The following is a 19,034-nucleotide window of genomic DNA, read 5'->3' on the forward strand; positions in this document are numbered from 1 at the left end:
TCTTCAAGCCACTTTGAGGTGCCTATCCACCAACCACTCACCCTCCGACAAACGAAAGCAAATTCAGACTTACCATCCCAAACCCCTTCTGCTGGTGTCCATTCCACCTCTTACTAGAATTCTGACTCCTCACCCCATTTCTCGTTTTACATTGCTGCTTCCGCTTCCCGGGACCCAGTTTAAAGTGATCTCTTCCCTCAAAAACTTGAGTATAAACTGGCAGTTTTTTCTTTTGCTTCAGACTGTCACTAATCAATTCCCCAGCTAGCTCTTCAGAACCATGAACCTGGCTGGGTCCAGCAGTTCACTGCTCTAGGTCACATTCACACCAGGGAGATACCAAAATGCTGACCATGGCACAAAAGGATTTTTGCAATTATGTCCCCAGACTACACATAGCAGATGGGCAGCCCAGAAACCACATCTGATTGGTAGGAGGCCTGTTTGGTTTGACCCCCATAGAAGGGGGGTAGAACAGTGGGAAAAAAAAAAAAAGATTTCCCCTGAAAGTCTGGACTGTCAAGAGTCCCTTGCCGACAATTCACTGGAACTTTATCCAGCCTGGAGCTCTCCTGCTGCCCTGCTGCCCACCTTGCTTCACTGGCTCACATTGTCTGCCTGGCCCTGTCGACATGTAGTCTGAAACACTGGGTTTCCACACCTCACCTCTCAACGCTGCCCACGTCATCTTTCATCACTATCCACGCACCCAGCTGTCCTGCCATCCTTTTGGGAATTCCCAAATCTGTCTTCCATTTTCACGTAGTTCTTTATACCCTGGCTTATGCAAATATCTAAGAAAACAAGCTCAAAGTAAGTCATGGGGCTGTAATGTACCGCATGGTGACTGTAGTTATTAATACTGTACTGCATATTTGGAAGTTGCTAGGAGAGAATCTTAAAAGTTCTCATCATAAGGAAAGAAAAATGTGTAACTATGGTGGTGGTGACAGATATTAACTAGACTTATTGTGATCATCACTTCACAGTATGTACAAGTATCATTATGTTGTACACCCGAAACTAACGTTGTATGTCAATTATGTCTCAGTTTTTAAAAAAAGAAAAAAGAAAACAAGCTCATACTTGTTAGAAACTAAAGTTAGTAAAGTTTAAATCCTAAAATAGCCTCTTCTCCTAAAAAAATAATTTTTTAGTAGACTTTTTTTTTTTTAGAGCAGCTTTAGGTTCACAGCAAAACTGAGTGGAAGGTACATAGATTTCCTATATTTTCCCTGCCCCTCTCCTCATTTTATATGTAGCACACTGGCAAAGATTTAGAAAATATTAATACCCAATGGTGGAGAGGGTGTAGGGAAATAGGGGTTTCAGAACTGCCAGGGGGAGTACAAACTGGACCAATTTTTGGAAAAGCAGTATGACACTTTGTACCAAAATCCTTAAAAAACGTGCATACCCTTTGACAGTTTAATGTACTGAAATTTGTCTTAAGGAAGTTCTTTGTAAATTCTTATTTGAGAGGCAATGTAATATAGTAATTAAAAGGAGAGACTTTGAAACTATATTGCCTGGGTTCAAGTGCCTGCTTGGCCAATTAGTAACTGTGGGACCACTGGCAGGTTACCTAACTTCTCTGTTCCTGGGTTTCCCTAACTGTAAACAAGGATCAAAACAGTCCCTACACCTCATGGAGTTGTCGTGAAGTGTGTAATATACCACGGTTGAGAATCCCTGCGTTTCCAAGACTATTTCATTGAGCATCCCTTTATAGGGATAATACTTTTCAGCTTCTAAAACACCAAACATTATGCCTTGGTAAGGAGAGATTTTATTTTTCACCAAACAAAGCAACTTTATTTGTAAGTTTTGAAGATTTCAAAAATACAGAAAAGTTCAGAGAAGAGACCAATTTTTTTTCCCCCACTCCCCCAAATTAGATAGTGTTAAGCATCCTGGCACATTTACCGTATGAATCTTTACTTTTTTTTTTCTTAAAAATATTATTCTATAATTTGTGAAAAATCGAACACTTTATTCAAATGGATTCAAATGACTCATAAAAGTACAAAGAACAAAAATGAAAGTAAAAAAAAAAACCCAAAACACTACAAAATCTTACATTTACAAGTAACCATCATTAAGAAAACATCATTTCATAAAGCATTTTTTGTACAGATAAATACTTCCATGTCACCTTAAGACTATGACATAGCTGTTAACTAGTTGATTAAACTATACCAAATATAGATTGCAAATAACGTTTTACAAGTGGCCTTTACCATTAAGATGTATGGGTTGAGTTTCCTTAAATGAGTTTGGGCATACCTTATGTACATGTTTACCACTTTTATAGGTTTATCAGTCCAAAAACCTGTTTCCTTAGGACCTAAGCTTTTGATATTTGCATCATGTGAACATCAAGTAGTAAGTTTTCTCTGTGATCTATTTGTTTAGATGTGTTTGTTCATAGCTTAAATTAGGTATATGCATTTGAAGCGGCATTTCCTAGATTTTACGTGACTGTTTCAAATAAAAGTATCTACAGTATTGATTGCCCTTCTCACTACATTACGCAAAGCAATTTCATGGCCGGGTCGTTCCTTATAGGAATCAATAGAACACAACATGCCCAGTACTGCTGTGTTTCCTGCCTGGGCAAAAGGTCCTTAATGAATCCATTAGACAAATTTTCATCTTGCCCTGCACGCAGTGACCTCCTCACCTTCAAAACAAGGTGCCAGGTTACACCCAGTTGGATGTAAATCAAGAATTCACTCCCGGACTTCCCTGGTGGCGCAGTGGTTAAGAATCCGCCTGCCAATGCAGGGGACACAGGTTCGAGCCCTGGTCCACGAAGATCTCACATGCCGCGGAGCAACTAAGCCCGTGTGCCACAACTACTGAGCCTGCGCTCTAGAGCCCGTGAGCCACAACTACTGAAGCCCGCGCGCCTAGAGCCCGTGCTCCACAACAAAAGAAGCCACCGCAATGAGAAGCCCGTGCACCGCAACGAAGAGAAGCAGCCCCTGCTCGCCGGAACCAGAGAAAGCCTGCACACAGCAACGAAGACACAACGCAGCCAAAAATTTAAAAAAAAAAAGAATTCACTCCCAAGTTATAAAACATTCCCTCCAATTCCATGTAAAAGCAGCCAAATAAAAATCACCATTGCTTAGGACTCTTGTCTAATTTTAACCCCCGTTGACAACCCAAGACAGGTCCAAAGGATTTGAAGGTCAGTGGTAAATTCCACTTGTTGCTGCATGCACTGGGGTATATATATATATAGGTTGCTAATTCTGGGAACTAAGTGCCTATCTATAACAAGCCTAATCTTTTATACAGAGCAGCAGAAGCCCTTCTGTTTATACTCTTCTGCAAATGTGAGAAACATCTTTTAAAAAAAGGGAAAAAAAACTTTAAAAAGAGAAGAAACATGGGAGCAAGTGTCCTAGGGCGTGCCTGGTGTATGTGGGTCTCCCACCCCGCCCCTACCCCTCACCCCCGACCCCATGCAGTTTCCAGCAGTTTTTAGAAACACAGGAAGTCACACTACAGCCCAAGCACTTCTTCTTGAAACATCTATTTAACCTGAACATTTGCATGAAAAGCACTAGGCTACATTTAGAAGCCCTAGGACGACACAAAAGCAGCAGACCTGATTGAGGGGGTCGAGATGATCCTCACTTCTGGAAGGGAGCAGAGCGGGGTTCCTGGAGTACTTGTAGTAACGTGGGTTTTTTTTTTTTTTTTTTTTTTAACCAAAGGCACATTTTGGCCAACCCAATTTTTTTTTAAATTTTATTAATTAATTAATTATTTTTTTTTAAAATTTATGGCTGTGTTGGGTCTTCATTTCTGTGTGAGGGCTTTCTCTAGTTGTGGCAAGCGGGAGCCACTCTTCATCACGGTGCGCGGGCCTCTCATTATCGCGGCCTCTCTTGTTGCGGAGCACAGGCTCCAGACGCGCAGGCTCAGTAATTGTGGCTCACGGGCCCAGCTGCTCCGCTGCATGTGGGATCTCCCCAGACCAGGGCTCGAACCCGTGTCCCCTGCATTGGCAGGCGGATTCTCAACCACTGCACCACCAGGGAAGCCCTAACGTGGGTTTTTGTTCTGGTTACTCAGGTGAGGATCAGTTTGAAAATTCAGTGATTTCAATTCTGATATGTGCGGTTTTCTGTATGTATAATATTATATTTCAATGAAACGTTTAAGAAAGTTATAGAGTAGGTGGGAATGTGATATTTACATAAATTTGTAAAACAAAACATGAGACTTCAAAGAAATGTTGGCCCCTTCAGTTCCTTGCCCCCCTTCTCCAATTAACTTCACGATGTTCCTATTATTTATTCTGAATCACAGATACTGTCAAATCAAAGGTAACAAAAGCATACCAGATTCAAGCTTAATAATGATATAACTACATGCTGTATTTACTTTTTTTTTTGGCTGCGCTGTACAGCTTGTGGGATCTTAGTTCCCCAGCCAGGGATTGAACCCAGGCCCTCAGCAGTGAGATCGCAGAGTCCTAACCACTGGACCACCAGGAAATTCTCTGTATTTACTTTATCACCCCAAATGAATAGTATTACTAAAAATGACCCTACTTTTTTTTTTTAATAATAAGAGGTCAAACTATTATTTATTTTTTATTTCTATTATTTACAGAAAATAATAAATAAATATATAACATGGGAAAAGAAGTTTGCCAAATGGAACCAACACTCAACAGATACCTGCCAGAGGATCTATAAGAAACCATTATATTCACCTTGGAACATGCAAAATGAAGTCATTACAGTAAAAGAAAGGAAGAATAAGAAGCTGCTTTTCCAGACCCCAAAGGCATCATATTCTATGATTCCATTTTTACCACATTCTGGAAAAGGCAAAACCATAGGGATGGAGAACAGGTCAGGATTTGCCAAGGGTTTGGATTGGGGGCAGGGGTTGATTACAAGAAGCACCGTGAGGGAATTTTTGGAGGTGACAGGGATTGTTCTCGATCGTGGTAGTGAATGCACGACTCTATGCAAACGCCAAAACGCAAGGGACTGGACACCAAAAAGAATGAATTTTACTGCCTATAAATTTAAAAACAAAAAGTGGGGCTGTTTCAGATTTAGCAACAATGTATAATAGAATGGATCTCCTTCATGGTAAATGGATAAATTTAAAAATTCTATTTTGTAGTATACCCAGAGAATTTTTCATTTGAGAAATAGTAATATCCACTATCTTTTAAAAAATGAATTCTGAACACTTTTTATGGAATCCTGTCATTAAAACCCATCGTTCAGTATTAGACAACATACATACCAAAATGTACTTACTGCCCTTTTCCTCCAGTACCTAGGGTATTTCAGAGAGAAATTGTGAGAAGCACTAAATATATAAAGTCTATTGTATTATGACTTACAAGTCCCACCTTCGTGACTCAGATCAGCTGCTAAATCATGTGACCCAAAGAAATCACTTCACCTTCCTGGGCTTGGTTTCTCTAATCTTAAATGATGAGATTATCCTTTCCAACTCTAGTATGAAATTACTCATCCACTTCACAAAATCATTTTGTTATTTTGAAGTAGGCATTCTGAGTTTCTACTCCTTCCAGAATCATCCACTTACAAAAAAAAAGAAGAAAAAGAAAACCTATCACCAAAATGACATTCAATGGGCACCTTCTCACTACCTAGCTCAAATTCCTCATTTTACAGAGGGGGAAGCTGAGGCCCAGAGAGGTTAAGTGACATGCCCAAGGTCAAACAGCTAATTAAGGGCAGAGCCTAGAACCTAGAAAATAATTTTGTCGTGTGCATATCTAATATCTAGGTCACTGGCCCCTCTTACAGGGTCCAGTGGCTGGAGCTAGAAATTCCTTCTAAACTTTAAGTCCTAAAACCCAAACTAATTGAGGCCAAGGTTGGTTAACAGTTTGTCCAGTGTCAGACAAGCTGTTAGCTGACAAGGCCAGGAGGCCAGAGTCCATTTTCTTCCCTCCACGCTGCCCTGTAAGACCAGAGAAACCTTCAATCTCAGATTACATTATATACATAAAAAATTAACAAGGCGATTGAACCCAACAGAGGCCCATGAGAACATCTGGTAACAGTAAATACATTAAGATTTGGCTGAAATTTGGCAAAATATCTTCAAGTCAATTCCAAAGTCAAACATACAGGGGACTCATAAAATAATAAGACTGTCAATTTGTCTTTTGTTTTTTCCTATATAGAGGAAGCAGAATATTCAGACGCTAGAAGAGATGGAAAAAAGTACCTCTAAACACTGCACACTAATCAAGTCTTACTCTTAGTAACAACACTCCTCTCACGTTCCCTGCAGGAAGAGGAAGGCCAAGAAAATGAACATCTTAACAAGCATTATTGCCTCTAATGCTTGAAGAACTTGTGCTTATAGATTCAGTTTTGTCCATTTAAAAAAGGAAGAAGAGGGAATTCCTTGGCAGTCCAGTGGTTAGGACTCGGAGCTTTCACGGCCGGGGCCCGGGTTCAATCCCTGGTCAGGGAACTAAGATCCTGCAAGCTGTGCAGTGTGGCCAAAATAAATAAATAAAAATAAAAAAGGAAGAAGAAAACTCAGTATGGTTGATATAATATGTCCGAAAATTTGGGTTAAAAAGGTTTTCACTTTGCAGCAAATCGTTGTTATGGGATATATAGAAAGCCTTAGCCTGGAATATTGGAATTTTGCATTTCTTTTGAAAAAAAGGAAGTTACTCATTTCTGAAAATTAGAGTCAACTCAGTGATGTCATACATTTTAAGTTTTCTTGCTTTTAGTGTGTGTAGTATGTTGATGGTTGTTGAAACTGGCTGATGGGCACATGAGGATTACTGTATCATTCTCCATTCTGTTGTGTGTTTGTAAATTTCATAATAGAGTTTTAAAATTATCCCTGTGTAAGTAGCTAGGAGGGGCGACATTTGTTTTAACATCGAGGAAGCTGAACATTGAAATGGGAAGGATGTGGTTGAGTCAGCAGAAACCTGTACAGAATGATTGTGAAAAAACTCTCTAATTTCTTTCAAGTCTTGGCTATGTTGATTTCCTTTTCCAAGAAATTACATTTATTCTAAACAGACATCTGTACATGGTAAGGTTTAAGAAAATAAAACAATCCTATTAATCCCAACTCCTGCTCCTTTCATGTGATGTGATCTCAAAAATAGAGTCCTGAAGACACTCGTCCTTTGCATTTTTAAGGAAACACTCTTTTCATGGATATGAGAACATACTTCACAGTATTATTGTAAAACCCAAGTGAGGTTTTTCAGTATTCAGAATTTACACCAATAACATTAAGGGAAATCAAAATTATAAAAAATAAGTACTCATCCCAACATGTTAAACTGCTTAAATTTTCTTATACTTCCTCCTATTCCTCTTTGGGTGTATTTACATCTAGTTTTACATGGTTGTGGAGGCATGGTGCAGACGTCCTTTTGTATGAAAAGACATTTAAATGGATTTTATTTAACACCTTCCTTGAGAATCTCATTAGTTTAGGAATTCTAGACCATATTAATAAATAGAAAAACACTTCACCTCTCACTTTACTCCCAATATTTTCATTCAATTCTCAAAACAATTTTACTAAGTAGCCATCTTATTGTGACTGCTCAGATGAGGAGCTTAAGGTTCGGGTGCACAAGGTCACAAAGCTAATAAGGGCAGAGCCAAAATTCATCATCAGGTTTGTCTCATTCCAAAGCCCGGGATATTTCTTCAATACGAGTCCTTCCCAACCATCAGTCATTTGCACAGCACTTTAACAGTACCCTCCATAAGCAACCAACACTGTAAAGCTTTGCCTTATACAAATTCACTTTCGTTTGTACGAGCGGCTGCCTTTTTTCTCAGTTAAGGAGATGGAAATAAACAGAACCATCATTTGCTGCAAATCTATGAACGTGCCAATCTGTAAAAGATGGTCTGTGCCAGCGGTTCTCAAGGTGGGCTTCTAGCAAGGTTATCCCCTGGTAACTTGTTAGAACTACAAATTCTGGGGCCTGCTTCTGTCCTGCTGAATCAGAAACCCTGGGGCTGGGGCCCAGCAATCTGTGTTTTAACAGGCCCTACAGTGGATTCTAAAGCATGCTCTGTCTGGTAACCACTGCACTACATACATTATCTTATTTAATATTCATAACTTCTCCTGAAACTAAATACTATTTATTATTTCCATCCTCACAGATGGGTAAACTGAGACTCAGCATAGACTAAGACCAGAATCACATAGTTAGCAGGTAATGGGAGCCAAGACTTAAACTACACTTATCTGGTTCCAAAGCCTTTTCATAGTATCATGTGGACTCCAGGGGGGATATCAGGAGATTCTGTTGCCGTGGTTCAGAGAAAGCAGAGATACAGATGATAACGAAATCATGGAGACACTGATTATATATCTATTATGACTTTGATATGCAACTAATATTTTTACTGTTTCAAAGAATCATTGAGGGAATTCCCTGGCGGTCCAGTGGTTAGGACTCCATGCTTCCAGTGCAGGGGGCACAGGTTCAAGTCCTGGTTGGGGAACTAAGATCCCACATGCTGCATGGTGTGGCCAAAAAAAAAAAAAGAGTCATTGAAATGCAATACTATGCTTTGTTAAAAAAAAAACTAAAACCTTGATGCTTCTAGAAAAGATTAGTTTCAGACAGTTGGTAGAAAATAACTGGAGGTGGAATGAAAGCTGGAAAAATGGCCTTGCCAGTTCTAAAGCAGTACCTATCAATACATTAATCCTTTCTGCAAGAATTAAATTCATGCTAAGTTAAGCTTACTGGATATTTACCAATTTTAACGGTATTTGTACTTAATTAAATGTGCACATATACTATAATCCAAATTTTCTTGTCTTGCATAATGTTGTTCTAGGGATTAGGGGTTAAAAGCTAACTAAGAGCAGTATTTCCAGATTATTTCCTTCACAGGGTAGCAGGGGCAAAAAATATTTGGGCACAGATTCCCCAATGAAGAAGATGATCCAAGTATTATACAGCACAGCCAAGGTCCAGAGGCATTATAAATGAGCTTTCAAATAGCTCTAGCTTCAGTATAGTTTAATTAAGTAAATACTCTGTAACCTGCCTATGGTTTCTCTACAAGGAGCATGGCATCTAGGTTCTCAAGAGCCAGGATACCTTGTAGATTATAAACCTTGCCCTATGACCTCACCCAAATTACTGCCCCAAGAACTGCCTAGAGCACTTACCAAGGAGGCAAAAGAAGCCAGATGAGCCCACATCGCTAATACAATATTTTGAACATCATGTCCAAATTTATTATGTGTATTTAATGTTATCTGGCCATACAAAAATGATGTCATTCAAAAACTCTGTTCAATGGATAGGAACCCAAGGAAGTGTCTGTTTTGTGTAATTTCTCCTTCAATCTGAATTTATCTCCATATCGACACAATAAGTGCCAGTGTGGATTATCATCCGGCCCCCCAAAAAATAACTTTATTATAAACCTGAATGTTCTAATGATGTTCATTAAAACATGATTCTACCAGCCCATCAATGGTCATAATTCTTTGTCACTGGTAAAATCAGTGTAACTGAATGCATCCTTTGTGGTGCTAGAACCTGAACTCTAAATTTAGGCTGATGTACAGAGAACACAATGCATACTTTGAAAAAGCCTGGGGCTGGTCCAGCCCCACCCAGATTTAAGCCCCTGGTAACCTTTCCGTAAACACATACCTTCCAAATAACTCAGTGTTTACATTTGCTGAGAGCTACACCTGGAGAAATGTTTCTCAAGTTTCTTTCTTTTGTTATCTTTCCTTAACCTTTCATTTCCTTAGCTCACGTTTTTTTTCCCAAGCCAGTAGCTAAGGGGCACTCTAGGTCAAATTCAAGCAGAAGCAGCCCACCGCAGGAACCGAGAGTAGGCCAGGAATGGGACAAACAGCAGGGTTGGGTAAGTGCCAAGTTGTGGGAGAATCTCAAACCAGGTGCAGGTAAGACAGAAACTAACTGGAGGCGTCCACATAGGGTACCACTGCTTTCTCTGGCCATCAGAATTGACGGCATGATGGGCCAACCTGTTTCCAGGTTGGCTACCTGGGAACTAGATTTTCTAAGGAAGGATTCTGCCCTCTTAACATTCCAACTGGAACTCTTTGCTAATTCTACAAGGTATTGGATATCTTTATCTTTACTGGTATCATTTGTTGGCCTAGCTATTATGGAATTGGACCGTCAATCAGTAACTTACCCACTGTTTCTCTAATTCTGTCAAAAATGACCTCCACCCTACCCACCCCAGGTAGGGGACACCACCCTCTGATCTTCTCATAACCAACCAGCCCCTCCCCAGACCCAACCCACAAGCATCCAGCACTGTACCCGTATCTTCAAGTCAGGCACAGAGATAGGTCGCAGTGTCGGGGGAGTGACGGGGAAGATAAAAATGGATGTCACATTTCTCACCTTTAAGGAACCCAAACACTGAGGAGGAAGGGCAGGGGAAATTTTCACTTAGCAGGTAATTATAATTCAATGCTGGTAGCAGTGTCAGGGAGTATAGGAGAACCCAGAGCTGGAGTACCAACCATGTGGGAGGTGGGTTATCAGGGATGGCTTCTGAAGGAGGTGACATCCAAGGTGGGTTACAAAGGATGAATGGGATTAGTCAGATAAAGATGATAGGAAGGGTGGCCCAGAGAAGACATCATAAAAAGCCACCAGAAAAAACTTAAGTGAAAATCGCAGAAGTGTGCAGGACCAAGTAGGTGCCGGAACATGAAGTATGAGGTGTCAGGGAAGAAGAAATGAGGGTAGAGGGATGGGGCGGGGGAGGAGGGGAAGTCGGGTCACAGAGGTTATGCTGCATTTGGGAGTTCCCTGGCTGTCTAGTGGTTGGTGACGATTCTGCGCTTTCACTGCCAAAAGCGGGGTAGTGGTGGCGGCGGGGGTTCGATCCCTGGTCGGGGAACTAAGATCCCGCAGGCCGCGGGGTGTGGCCACAAAAAAAAAAAAGACCTTCAACTTGAGCCTCAAGATAAGGAAAAGTCACTGAAAAGCTTTAAGCAAGGGAACGACAGGTATTCTACCAGCCTATCTGAGAGTTCTGTACTGCCACCATCACTTGGCTCCGGAAGCAAAGCTCCCCGGCGCCTTTGTCCCATAAAATTCCTTGCACCTAGATTTAAAAATGCTTCAAAATTAAAAAAAAAAATAGTTGAGCTTTTAAATGAAAATTAGCTTCCTGAATGTCTGCCTATGATCTATTTAAACAAAGAATACATCTTGCAGTCTTTTGTTTCTCACTTACAGACAATAGGGTGCCTAAAATAAGGACCATTTTTCTTTTGGTGTATTTTTGTGGTGAACTTAAAAAAAAAAGTACATATGCTGTTTTCCACACATGATGCTTAATTAGTTTTATTGTCTATAAACTTAATAAAATATCTCTGGAAGAATATAAGGAAGCATTAAAACCAGCAGCTGATAGAGTATAAAATTTTAAAATGTTAAAACTCATGAATAGATTTCCTGGTTTTTTTTAAAAGAACTTTTAAAAAACGTTTTTAAAATAGGGACAGATATTCAGAAACAACAAAGAAAAAACCCACAACATTTTGAGGGGTTCGAGCGGGGGAAAATTAGCTCAACATACTAAAATTAGCCCCATATATGAAAGAGTCACTACGCTTAATACTCAACCACTCAAATCTCCAAACTTAAATTCCATAAGGTCATAGCCATCTGCTTCCAGAGCCACCCACAGTGTACAGAATAGTGCCGGGTACCACGCTAAATTTATTTAGCAGGGCTAAATAAATATGTGTTGAGCGCTGAAAATAGACATGTCAGAATGTTCTATTATTTTTCTGAAGACTTCTTTTCTATTCCGTAGGAAGATAACGTCCTCAAGATACTTCATTTTCTTTTGTTATCGTAACAGTGATTAGGTTCAAATTCAGCCTGCTTGCTCCTCGCCCTCCAGCCTCTGTGAGCACACTACCTGAGGAACGTTTTCCACTTCCACTGGCTCAGAGAAGGGAGAGCCAGACCAAAGCCTGTTTTGGATGAGGCCTGGGGGAAGCAGGCACAGAAGCCTGGGTGGGGTGTGGCAATTGGTTCCAGCAGGACCACTTCCTATGATTCCAAAACACACACACACACACCCATATCCCTGCTAACCTTATTTCCAGCTTAGAGTGGTCGGGTGGGGCTTACTTCCATTGCCCTCTGCACTTTTTCCCCAACCTCACCTTTTTTTTACCTTTCTGGGGTTCTGCATGGAATTTGCTTTAGCTACGCAGGAAAGAAAAAACGACTATTCCTTTTCCTGGTGCAAGAGAACACTTCAGACTTCAGGCCACACGAATCCAGAATCAGATCCCAGCTTTGCCTTGGACAAGCTGTGTGATACAAGTGCATACTTCACTGTCTCTAAGCCTCATTTTCCTCCTCTGTCCGCGAGGATAACAATGAGGATTTCTCATCATTCAAAGAGATGATGTAGAGCGTAACACATCTGGCACAAACTGTATTAACAAGAACAGTGTCAGATGCCACGTATAGTATGTTTACACGTGTGTGAAATGGTTTTTTGTGAATAATTCGGATGCTCGCTTCACTGTGATAAATGTTGATTCACTCCCCCTCCTGCAAGTTTTTGTGAACTGTTAATCTAGTATCGTCTGAAGTTAACTGCACGCCTCTGTCCCCAGCCACCTTGCAGTTCCTTTTCCTGCCCTTCTCTAAGTAGGTTTCTATACCCATCATTCTAGATTAGCACTTAGGGCTGCTGAGTCATTGAGCCACCTAATAATTGCTCTGAGTCTACTTTCAGGTGTGAAGGTAGCACCCATACGTGTCAACAGTAACGATGCTACAGACAAGAGCAGGGAGGTATTTCAAGCATGGCAGGCACGGGGTCACCTCCCCCACAGAGCTGACGCCCACACCCGCGCTGGTACAAAAGTAGACACCGGTGCATTAGACATCACTAGGAAGAGGCCCTATGGGTCACACAGGTCTTCCTGGACAACGTATGGAAAACAGAATTTTGAAAAGAAACCCAGTCCTAAATCAAAAAGGGGATTTGGTGCTGTTTTCTGCCTGCATGCCTCTCATACCTTGGCCCCAAATTATCATGAACAACGGGAAAGACTTCACAGTATATAAAAACAAGAGGCTGCAAATGCAAATTTCTAATAAGAAAATGGGACTTAAAAATTGGGAACTGGGGCTTCCCTGGTGGCGCAGTGGTTGAGAATCTGCCTGCCAATGCAGGGGACACGGGTTCGAGCCCTGGTCTGGGAAGCTCTCACATGCCGCGGAGCGGCTGGGCCCGTGAGCCACAATTGCTGGGCCTGCGCGTCTGGAGCCTGTGCTCTGCAACAAGAGAGGCCGCGATGAAGAGTGGCCCCCGCTTGCCACAACTAGAGAAAGCCCTCGCACAGAAACGAAGACCCAACGCAGCCATAAATAAAATTTAAAAAAAAAAAGAGAAGAAAAAAGAAAATGCTCCCTATTTAAAAAAAAAAAAAAAAACTGAGAACTGACTTTGGGTCAACTCCAGCTAGAATCTCTCTCGTATGTTTCAACTCATTGTTACCCATTCTTCCAGGCAATAAAATATCAGACTAGATTTACTGGACCCAGTCGGTTGAGACCTGGACACCTGTTCAGGCCTAAGACTAGAAACGTTTAAGCCACAGGGATAATCTGGAAACATCCAAAGAGGAGTCAGAGATTCTGAAAACAGCCCCGTGAACTTTGAGCATCAGTGTAATACTGTGTAACAGCCTCTGAAATAAACACTACCTATTTCAACTCATAAATTCTAGAATGCTTATTCAAAATCAGTCTCATTATGTTATAGCTGTGCTTATCAAGGACTACGAAAGACATTCATTCCAAAGACTGAGCTACTGTATGTCAATTATACCTCAATATAAAGAAAAAAGACTGAGCCAAAGATCGAGAACCATGTGCTACACCTTCAAAGGTAGTTTTGCCGGAACTCCGGGAACCCGGCATATTTATTCCATCTCTATATAGCACAGTTATAAGACAGTAGAGCTGTCACCAAACTGTCACTGAAAAGCAAGCAGACTAATAGCTTTCTAAGCATTTATTTTTTTTTTTTCCAAATAATTTCAAAGAGCAGCTGAATGTTAGCAAACTCAATTGAGTATGGATAAGAAAAAATGGGAATGGAAATTTGTACCTACCTGGGATCCTATTAAGTGTCACCCAGAAATGTTCATCAGGAGAATAGGTATCTTTGGACCAGTGTAGCAGATCAATGGCCCTTTGGTCTTGGAAGACAAACTTGACAAATTCTCTGGTAAGGGCCACATAGGCAGTGCCAAAGTAGATGGTCAGCTGATGTGGAGGGGAGGTTTTCAAAATATTAGTATTTTTCACAAAAGAGCCACCTCTGCCTAAGTGCTCTCGGTGGACATATTTAGTCCGCTTTATTGCATGATTGGGAGGCAGGACCCCCGGGGTAATGTTTTTCCCTTTAAATCCTTTCAGATACTGAATGATCTCCCTGTTGGTTTTCAGGGGGAAATCTTGCCCACAGGTGTTGATGGCGTACTTCCACGGAACTTCAGAAGCTAAAAGGTCTTCCAGGCAGTTCAGGTCAGCCTGGAGCCTGGAAATTCCTGCGTAGACCACAGGCTCTACCTTTGAAGCAAGAAAAGCATTCTGGAAGCAACTCAGTAGCTGCCACACAGATTTCTTAAACTGAGTTGTGGCTTTCTCATCCACATGAACGCAGTAGACGTTGTGGGGCATATAGACAGCCCTGAAGAGTCTTTCGAAAGTATCGAAGTCCTTATGGACGACCATGACATATGCCAAAGGGAACACAGCTTCTTCTTTTGACAGGGGGCTCGTGATGTAGTGATTCTGGATCAGGTAGTCCTTGCAAGGGACACTTCCCACAGGTGATGTCAGTGTCTTTTCCCACAAAAAGGATGACTTATCTTCTAAGGCGTAATTACAGGCACGTATCCTAAAATCCCTTTCATTGGAACTATTCAGCTTCCCGTAACTTTTTGGCTGGCTTAATTGGCTATTGTAAAGTATCACAAAAACAACCACACTGACCACCGTGAAAGCAAAAAAGCAATACCTCCAAAAGCTCATTATTTTCACTTCCCGGGGGAAGGAGTCTCTCTCCAGGGATTGAGAAACCATCGGTTCCTGAAACCACAAGTGTGAAGAGGTTGAATTGAACCTCCTTTGCCAATCTTGAATTTCAACAGTTTCACAAGAGGGCTTCCTTTTCCCGGGTCCTTTAATCCTCATTTATTCTCTGCTTCTGGGTGGCGTCCATCCTCTCTTGGTGATGGCCAGAGATACTTCTTAACGCGCACTGGTCTTCAGTCCTCGGTGCTGAATCCCGGCTGCTAGCAGAACGCGTCTGGCTCAGCCCAGCCTCCGGGAAGCCCTTCTCATTTGCATACAAGACGCCAGTGGATCTTAGCAAATTGCGTTCTGGGCTGGAATGACGGCTCCTTTCACCCAGGCTGTTTCTCTGGCTTTACCCCACCCCCTCCATCCAATCTATTCCGATCTGATCTCCCTTCTCGTCTCAGGCTTTCCCCTTCCTTTTCGAATTAAGTGGTTCTCATTTTTCTGGTTAGCCCCGCAACCTGCTAGCAGTCCTTGGAAACCACAGCCTTTGGACTGCTGCTCCTAGAGGTTTATTTCTTTTCCTGTTTCTCTGCCACTTCTTTTCCTTTCAGTGTTATCCCTACGTCTGGGCATATATAGACACAGATAAGGAAAAATGCCCTTGCAACATGCCTAAGTAGAAGATTATCAGAGGCGAGGAAAAAAAAGAGTCTGATGGAGAGGTAGGTGTTCCCTGAATTAAATCAGACAATTTCTGATGATGTTACATAGCACATATATGTCTGTGCAGGCTGTGAGTAGAGGGAAATAAGAATGACACTCTTGGGGGCATGGGATGAGGGTAGAAGGAATCTAGTGACTTTTGACATTTAAGGGTGGGTGTGGAGGCATAAACGAAATAAACACACCTTAGTTTGCCTCCCTGGGAGAAAGGTGATACCCATTGTTCCTAGAGAGCAAGAGTTGGTTCCCATTTCACACAGAGCTTCAGATAACTTGAGCTGTTGACACAGTATTATCTACCATATGTGGAGTGACTAGCCACTGGGTCTCTTTAAAAGCCTAACATCTTCAGATTAGAGGTCGTTTCATAGAACTCAAAAGATTCTCCTTTCTACCCGACCCCCTCTCCCACTTCCTTACTCTGAAGAAAGAACAAAGGCTTCCAGGGCTGCCGCAAAATTCCTGGAAGTATCCGTCAGTGTAATTCAGGGGCGCCAGGAAGAGAAGCCCAGCAGGTCTGGTCACATTGCAGATGCTTTCTCCTAGGTCACCTGTGCCAGGTGCCTCCTGTGCTCAGCAAACATGGAGTGGGTTGCAGACTAATGCCCGTGGTAAGGACGCTTCTGGAGGAAAGTTACTGGCCCAACTAACAGATCGACTCTGGCAGCCACAGGAGCTAAAAGTGGCCCTGCTCCCATCTCACTCCCGCAGTCAACCCAACTATCCTACCTGTCTGGGCATGACGCAGCAACTGAAGCAGCTGCTTCTGTTAGGAAGACATTGGTGTGTAACGCAGCAATCTCCCTGTGTCCCTTCCCGTCCCACACCACCCCTTCATGTCCTACAGCTCTGGACTAATGAATGACAACAGTAGCATGGATGTGACTGAGAATGAAAAATGTTGCCTGCCCTATCAGTAAACAAAGGATGTTGCAGCCATCAAGCCATCACATGACAGCCGCCCCTGATGGTGAGCCCTGAGGAGACTCAGGATGAGAAAGCACAGGATACTGGCCCCAGAGAGCTGAGGTACATATCAAAGGAATGATTTCGATGAGCCCAAACTTTTGCATCTTCGCATACATAGGAAAGCGCTAAATTCATTTACTTGAGAGGCCTGGTTTTCTTTAATTAACAGTAATGTTTTGATCGTCCAACTACCTGGTCTTTGCTGCAAAAACGCCTATGTATCCTGGTTCCTCCCTGACCTCTTCGGAGCTGTCCCAGGCTTGAAGTCCTCAGAATGTCCACCGAATAAAACATAATTCTCAATTTTTAGGTTGTGCGATTTGTTTTCGGTCAACATGACAGATACTGATTTGGAGATAGGCCCAAAGAGTTGGCAGGGATCGTAAAGATCACCTAACACAACTCTGTATTTCACAGATGAGCAAACTAAGACCAATACAAATAATCTTTTCAAAGTCATTCAGCCAGATAGAAGCCAGAGCCTTAATTCTGCAGCTCCTTGGTCCAGATACTGGAGCCAGTCTAATAAGCTTCAAATCCCAGCTGGTCACTGACCAGCTATAGGAGCAGGGTAGTTACTTAACCTCTCTAAACATTAGGTTCTTTGTCTGCAAGATGGGAAATAACAGTGGTTCCTATATCACGTGGTTGTTAAGAACATTAAGTGAGATAACTCTCGTTCAGGGTTTATGTGTCTGTTCGTATATGTTCAATAAGCATTAGCAATTATTGTTGCTATTGTTTCCCTTTCAAAAAAACATCCAACATTTCTGACCCTGTTAAGGAACTGATATTTTGATTTCTGTTCTTAGTAATGGAAAAGAAAAACATTTACATTCTTAAGGCTTACGGATGGGTTGATTTATTGCCACTCTAAAAGAATGAAGGTTAAATTTCACTCTTTTCCTTCCCCCTCATTATCTTCTTTCACCCCCCTGGGGTGGGGGATCGTAGAAATGTGGGTTCATGAAGGGAAGCACTGAATAGTCTGCTTTGATACCTTCAGTTCCCTTCGTTCTTACTAGACCCACACCCTTTTCTGGGAAGTAAATTGCAGGAATCAGCAGGACTTGGGAGGAGAGGCAGAGGGAAGTGGGCGCAAAGGGCTCTCATTGCAGGTTGTGTTGGTTTTCCCCCTCCTTTTGTCTCGACCCTTGATCCTACAAGGTGGAGCTCTGATCCAATGCCAATGCAAAGCGAACTCAACAAATCTTTCATCATGATTTAGTCAAAGCAGGTTGCAAATGAGAAGGGGGTACAATGTGATTAACAGCTCAAAATAGCAGGATCCCAAACCCCTTCTCTAGTCTGTTCTGCCTTATTAACAGTGATTTAGATGAACAGCCAGAGATTAGAATGCGATGCCTTTCTTAGCGGTTGGCCCAGCTGTAGGTTTGTTTGGCCCGGTATCTGTGGCAACTGAACAGGAAGTTTCTTCCAGCAAATAATTGGGCAGGCTAAGCTATTAACTTCCAACCAGGACAGGATTTCTGCTCTCTTCACTCTAGTTGGCTTAACATATTGAAAACAGTCGTCAAGTGGACATTTTGTATCACTCCCTGCCTCTCTCTGCCCCCAGGATAACCTTTACTGTCACAATCAAGGAGACAGCAAGAACAGCCACTAACAACACATAATTAGCTTGGCTCAAACCTTAAAACAAAAGGCTAGGCTATGGTGGTGGGGGGGGTGCTTCTGGAGAACACGGTGGGATATTTTTTCCTTTACAGTCACTTTCGTTCTCATTAACCTCATTTGAGCTGTGCCTCTACCCCCGCTGGTCTCTCAGAGGCAAACGTGAATGACTTCTTGTAGGGGCAGGGCTACAGTCTGGGCCTGACCTGTTCCCAAGTCCTTATAGCTCTCCTTTATCTCTGATTGCTTCTTTCGGCACAATTACTGGCTATTGAATCAGGGCAATGTTTTTTGCTGGGCCGTCTCATCTCTCCCAAGGTTACACCATCCTGCTTCCCGTCGAAGGCTTTGGTGATGTCCTTCTGACAACCTCAAACACTGGCCACAAGCGAGACCCAGAAAGTAAACAAGAAAAGGTCTCCCAGCAACCAAAATAATGATCACACATGGTAGGCTGGATTCACACACTCAAATGTGTACAGGCAGGTAAGCGAGAAGAGTAAGTGAAAAAAGTTGGTGAAGCTGGTGGAGGGTAAGAAAAACAGGGCTAGTGAGTTCACGAGCGGCAGCAAACACTTGGCCACAGTGCTGTGGACATTGAGGG

At 42.1% G+C, this 19,034-nt stretch overlaps 1 protein-coding gene across 8 annotated transcripts in view; it reads right to left on the reverse strand.

The window, feature by feature from the left end:
* GCNT2 (glucosaminyl (N-acetyl) transferase 2 (I blood group)) overlaps positions 1–19,034 on the reverse strand; it is a 121,596-nt gene that overhangs the window by 16,179 nt on the left and 86,383 nt on the right. For 2 of the 8 annotated variants that reach the window (XM_007173934.2, XM_007173935.3), the window contains exon 2: positions 14,188–14,341. The exons of 4 other annotated variants lie outside the window; for them this stretch is intronic. In XM_007173934.2, the coding sequence (XP_007173996.1) occupies positions 14,188–14,341 (154 nt within the window). Of the gene's footprint in view, positions 1–14,187; positions 15,367–19,034 lie in introns of those variants that run through there. 2 more of the 8 variants (XM_007173930.2, XM_007173929.2) reach the window with 1 other exon arrangement.

This window comes from Balaenoptera acutorostrata, chromosome 10 (genome assembly GCF_949987535.1).
Source record: "Balaenoptera acutorostrata chromosome 10, mBalAcu1.1, whole genome shotgun sequence".
Classification (NCBI taxonomy): Eukaryota; Metazoa; Chordata; class Mammalia; order Artiodactyla; family Balaenopteridae; genus Balaenoptera; species Balaenoptera acutorostrata.